The sequence below is a fragment of the Lolium perenne genome, chromosome 5 (assembly GCF_019359855.2).
Source record: "Lolium perenne isolate Kyuss_39 chromosome 5, Kyuss_2.0, whole genome shotgun sequence".
In the NCBI taxonomy this organism is placed as follows: domain Eukaryota; kingdom Viridiplantae; phylum Streptophyta; class Magnoliopsida; order Poales; family Poaceae; genus Lolium; species Lolium perenne.
Genome location: NC_067248.2, coordinates 107,670,575 through 107,675,589, shown reverse-complemented (window position 1 = coordinate 107,675,589; position 5,015 = coordinate 107,670,575). Strand labels below are relative to the sequence as shown.

Here is a 5,015-nt window from a genome sequence, read left to right as displayed (position 1 = left end):
GTGGAAGTGTTACTAGACGAACGTCCGTCCATTTCAGGAGAGTGGCCCAGTGGGGAGACTAGTGCATTTGGGAGCAAAATATTTCCCTCAAAAAACAAATATGGGTGCAAAATATAACTCCACTAGAAATTATTGCATTTGGGCAACCATTGCAGAGAGCCCTAGTGCAAAACATAATCTTGGTTCAAACGAAAAAGAGACGGGGAGATTGGTTAGAACTTAGAAGGCATATCAGCTGGAATGAATGGGGCTAAGGAGGAGAAGCTTTGGCAGCAACTTACGAAGGTCCACGTCTCGTCGAAGCCGAGGGTTTACCTTTGGCGCTTGCACACCATCCTCAACCTACTGACGATGTCCACACCCATAGAAACATGGCTGACATGAGTGTGTGCTCAATCCGCGGTGTGCAGGATTCTTGGAGACATTCACCAATCAACTGTATGGTAGCTCAATGTGTATGGGCCCTAGCAAAGGAAGGAATGGTAAGAATATGAGCAATTCGGAGGAACCATCCGTAAACAATGACTATTCTTGATGGAGTCACTATCTAAAGAAGATTTCGTTACAATGGTTGTCACATTGTGGGCCATATGGTATGCGAGGAGGAAGATTATTATCGATGGCCCATTTGAAGGCTCTCTATCGATACACATGTTTGTGGAGATCTTCTTGAAAGATCTCTCAATCGCTACCACCAGGACTTCCAATGGAAGTGTGGGGATCAAGCCCACCCATCCGAAATGAGTCCCTCTTCCTCATGGGTACATGAAGATTAATGTTGATGCCATTGTGTCTAAGATTGGCAAAGAAGGAGCTCTAGGTGCAGTCTACCAGCGAGAAGATGGGTCATTTCTAGGGGCTTCAACCCTAACTGTCACTAAAATCTTTGACCCGGTGACCCTGGAGGCTATGGCATGTAGGAAGGCAATGTCACTGGCAGAGGATCTCCACTCCAGTGTATTGCAGTGGCATCAGACTTTCTTCATGTGATTAATAATCTTAAGAATACGTACGAGGGAAACTATAGTATGGTGACCCAAGAGATCAAGGCCAAAGCGGGAGCTTTTTCTAGGGTGTTTTTCAAGCATGGGAATAGAGCTTCAAATTTGGAAGTTCACAAAGTGGCTCGTAGTTATGTTACTAGTAGTTTAGGTAGAAAAATTTGACTTCTTCGGCCTTCTAGAGGTCTTTTTGTATTCCTATGTTTATTGAGCATTAAAGAGCCACTTTAACTCTCAAAAGGAAGTTACCGATACCTTGTATGGCTTTTGTTTTGAGTTGGTATTCAAAATGAAGCATTTTCTGGTGGTGTCACTTCTTATATCATACTCCCTCCCTCCCAAATTCTATATGAAAAATATCAATATCCACAAGATTAAACATGTATTACTAGAACCACCATTAAATATATGTTCATGATGTATAAATTATATATTGCAAGAATTTATATGTTTGCTTTTATATTTGATAAAATTATAGGCAACACATTTTGGGACGGAGGGAGTATAACTCACCACATTTTACTATTGGCTTAAGTATTTGTTGATCCTTTTTATAGTACCAAGCACACTTGTTTAAATGTCTCAATAATGGAAACACATGGAGTATCTTGTTATTTACAATGGACATATGTACTTTCACATCACAGAAAGGCTTCATAACTTTCTATGTTATGTAGGCAACGAAATGTCATAAAAAAGCAGCACAAATAAGTGTGTGTGTGAGAGAGAGCGCATCTCGTGAGCAGGTATATTGATCGCTTTACCAAAATCTGTGATAGTTGCAGTGTTGGCTGGTGGCAGATGGAAGGGAGCTAGGATCTTGCTCGGGTGACACACATGTAACGTCATCAGTGGCCATAGGCCCTTAACGATGACTAACACCACCTCTTCCTGTGGCGAATTGGTGTTGAACTATGTGGCCTTGGGGGCAGGTGTTGAACTTTGTGGCCTTGCGGGTATACGCTTTTTACATCTGGAGTTGTGGCTCCTTCAGCGATTGTTCGACGAGGGTGTGGTAGATCTAAGACCTGTTTGGGGAGCATCCTCGCGCAATGTACATTAACAACATGTTTGTTTTGTCTCTTGTGTCATCCTTCATTTCAAACCCTCAAACCCCTTTGTAAGTATCATTGGGCGTACCTAGGTTCACCCAACAGTGGTCAACGGGTTCAGACTTGACCCATTTTGTTTGATATTACATTTATTTTAAAATATAGACCTTTTTAGAAAACTAGTTTAGCCTTTTTTAAAGGATTATATTTTAGAATGGATGTAATACAATAGTTAGTGACACCCTGATTTAAATGAAATCTATGTACGATCTATTGGAGGACACTTCACACCCTAGGTCTGCCTCTAGCGCCAGGAGACCCTGGGGAGCTGCCCGGGCTCCGGCGACAGTATCAGTTCATGTTTGTACAACAGGTTAATATTGTCATTAGTTTTCTGGGCTTTGTGTACTACAGCTGCTTCACCTTGCCCAAACCCAATGGACGCCCTAGCTCAGCCACTGGCTGCCATATTTCCCTTCAGCATCCCCAAAATATGGGGACGAAAGGCTCCGATGAGCAGTAACCAAAGAATGGAATTCGTTGGGAGTTTCTTTCTTGTACTGTAACAAGAAATCTAACAGGGGACAGACTTGCATGTTACACTAGAAACTTTACAGATGTCACGCACCCGCGTTCTTAGCCTCTACAATCAGGCTGTTGAAACTCGGATCTCAACTAATCGAAGTTCAACTCCTAGGTACCCCTTCACTTCGAACTTGGGCACTGTGCCATGGAAATTAAAATGCCACGCAGGTGACTGCCCCAGCTGTCTACAAAATGCCAGGCAGGTCACCGCCCTAGCGAAAGGGCAACGTACCATGTATCGTCCAAAGCAATCGAAATCAGGCCACCCTCCCTCACCGCTGCCGGTGTCAGCTAGCTAGGCAGAACACATGTGGAGAAGTACTGCCTGAATCAATGTTGAAGTCGATCGATCTTTCAGTGGCAATAGTGTTGCTGATGACTGCTAGCTCGAACCATCCAATGCAGTTAACCTGTATTTCCTTACATACACAACTATGCAAGATGTTTTTCATATCCACAAGTGTGTAGTATTATTGCTGCAAACAAATAAATCTCTTTACTTCACATGCACCTAACTAACTATGAGCCACACAATTGAAAGGAAAATATCTTTCAGTAATAATAGAAATGTAGTGCAAATGGTTCCAAATTACAACATATAGGATTCCCCTCTTGATTGACAACCATCAGTGTCAAGGGGGCGCTGGATCGAAAATTTACAGCTGACTACTGCTTTCATATAGTAGATACAAAGGGAAAAAAATGGACAACTCCTCTCCTCCGGAATACTGGATCGCGCGCGTTGGTTTCTCAATCCAACGGCCTTGGTCGATTGCCTCCAATTAATGGTACGGTGTAGTATTCAGTATGCCCAGCTGTGTAGTGTTGGGGTATTTCTGATCATGGTGAGTGCCGCCGTACTACTACACCGGATCGGAGGTCGAAATTGGGTAACCAGTAGTGATTAGTTCAGAGGGCAGAATGGCGTGCCGGGCTTCTCCCTGTGGCTGGGGATGACGAAGTGCCTGATCCTGCCGACCTGCTCGGTGAGGTATGCGTCGCAGAGGAAGGCCTTGGAGAAGGTGTCCTCCACGGTCCGGTCCACGTCGTGCACGAACACGTCCGTGGCGCCGTCTCCTGGCCGCCGCGCGCGCGCCGCCATGCCGGCGGTGTAGATGGCGCCCATCCTCCCTGGCGCCTCGGGCGTCCACCCCGTGGGCGCGTCCACCATGATGAGGTCCCACTCGGTCTCGTGGAACGCGGCTGGGAGGCCGCGTAGCGCCAGGCGGCAGTCGGCCTCTGTTGCGGCGGCGAGGTCGGGCTGCGCGGTGCACCCCGGGTGGTCCCGCAGCGCGATGAGCTCGTCGGCCTCGGTGAGGCGGGTGTCGTAGGTGACGTGGTAGGACTCGAGGCCCGGGTGCTTGGAGCGGACGGAGGCGATCCAGGTGGCGTCCTCCTCGAGGAAGACGGTGCGGCCGCCGTGGTTGAGCGCCGCCCACATGGGGCTGTCGTGGCCGAGGCCGAAGACGAGGAAGTTGCAGGGCGAGCGGCTCTGCAGCACCCGCAGCGACACCCCGATCTCCGCCGCCGTCTGCTGCGGCGTCACGTTCGACGTGGCGTAGTGCACCAGCGCGGCCGCGATCGGGGACGGCAGCTTCGAGCACGACGTCCCATCGCCCACGCCGCCGCGCAGATGCGAGGTGGTGGAGGTGGATGGAGAGAAGAGCGTGCGGGCGGAGAAGAGGACGAGGAAGCCGGCGAGCGCGGCGACGAGGATGAGGCGGAGGCCGACGAAGCTCTGCAGCTTATTGGCCTTCATGGAGACGAGGTGGAGGGCCTTGCGTACGTGCACGGAGCTCGACATGAAGGATGGGCGGACAGAGAGACCAAGAAAGCAAAGCTGCTCGATCTCCCCGGTTCTTCTAGGTGTTGTGGTGGAGAGGTTTATAGGCGGGCGCCGATGTATGTATGATGCTTGAAGGTGAGGCGAGGAAGAAGATTGGTTAATGGAGGCGGGAGGATGGGATTGTGATGATGGGCCGGGTTGGGTGACGAGGACACGGGACCTGCTGCAAAGTTTGGTGTAGGGTTGGAAATCAGGTGGATGGACGGATGGATCCTCTGTATTTTGTGGGGCTCCGTTTTGGTTGAGCATGGGAGGCGTTCATGGCGTCTAATGGGGCGGGTGTACGTGGCGTCTATACCGTATTATTATTTTCGAGACATCATGCATATCCCTAATTAACGTGTTTTAATAAATACGTACTACAGTACGAAACGGACGTGGTGAGGGATAGATACGGGTGGGCTGGAGATATCATCATCCGTTTCAAATCACATCAAGCACGCAATGGCTTATCCTCTAGCTAGCTTGGTGTATGTGCGAGAAGACACCCATTGGAAAACCATCGCTCCGAGTAAATCACGGACACCGTTG

General features: G+C 48.7%; 1 protein-coding gene across 1 annotated transcript; it reads right to left on the bottom strand.

Annotated features, from left to right (window-relative positions):
* Positions 1-3,195: 3,195 nt before the first annotated feature.
* On the bottom strand, positions 3,196-4,580 carry LOC127299581 (glucuronoxylan 4-O-methyltransferase 1-like). Its single transcript, XM_051329560.2, has one exon. It carries the CDS (start codon positions 4,440-4,442, stop codon positions 3,543-3,545), a length of 900 nt encoding a protein of 299 aa, XP_051185520.1. The 5' UTR covers positions 4,443-4,580; the 3' UTR covers positions 3,196-3,542.
* Between the last annotated feature and the right edge of the window lie 435 nt (positions 4,581-5,015).

Excerpts from the sequence above, each read along its gene's own strand:
- LOC127299581 (XM_051329560.2), bottom strand. The coding sequence starts at position 4,442 with ATGTCGAGCTCCGTGCACGTACGCAAGGCCCTCCACCTCGTCTCCATG.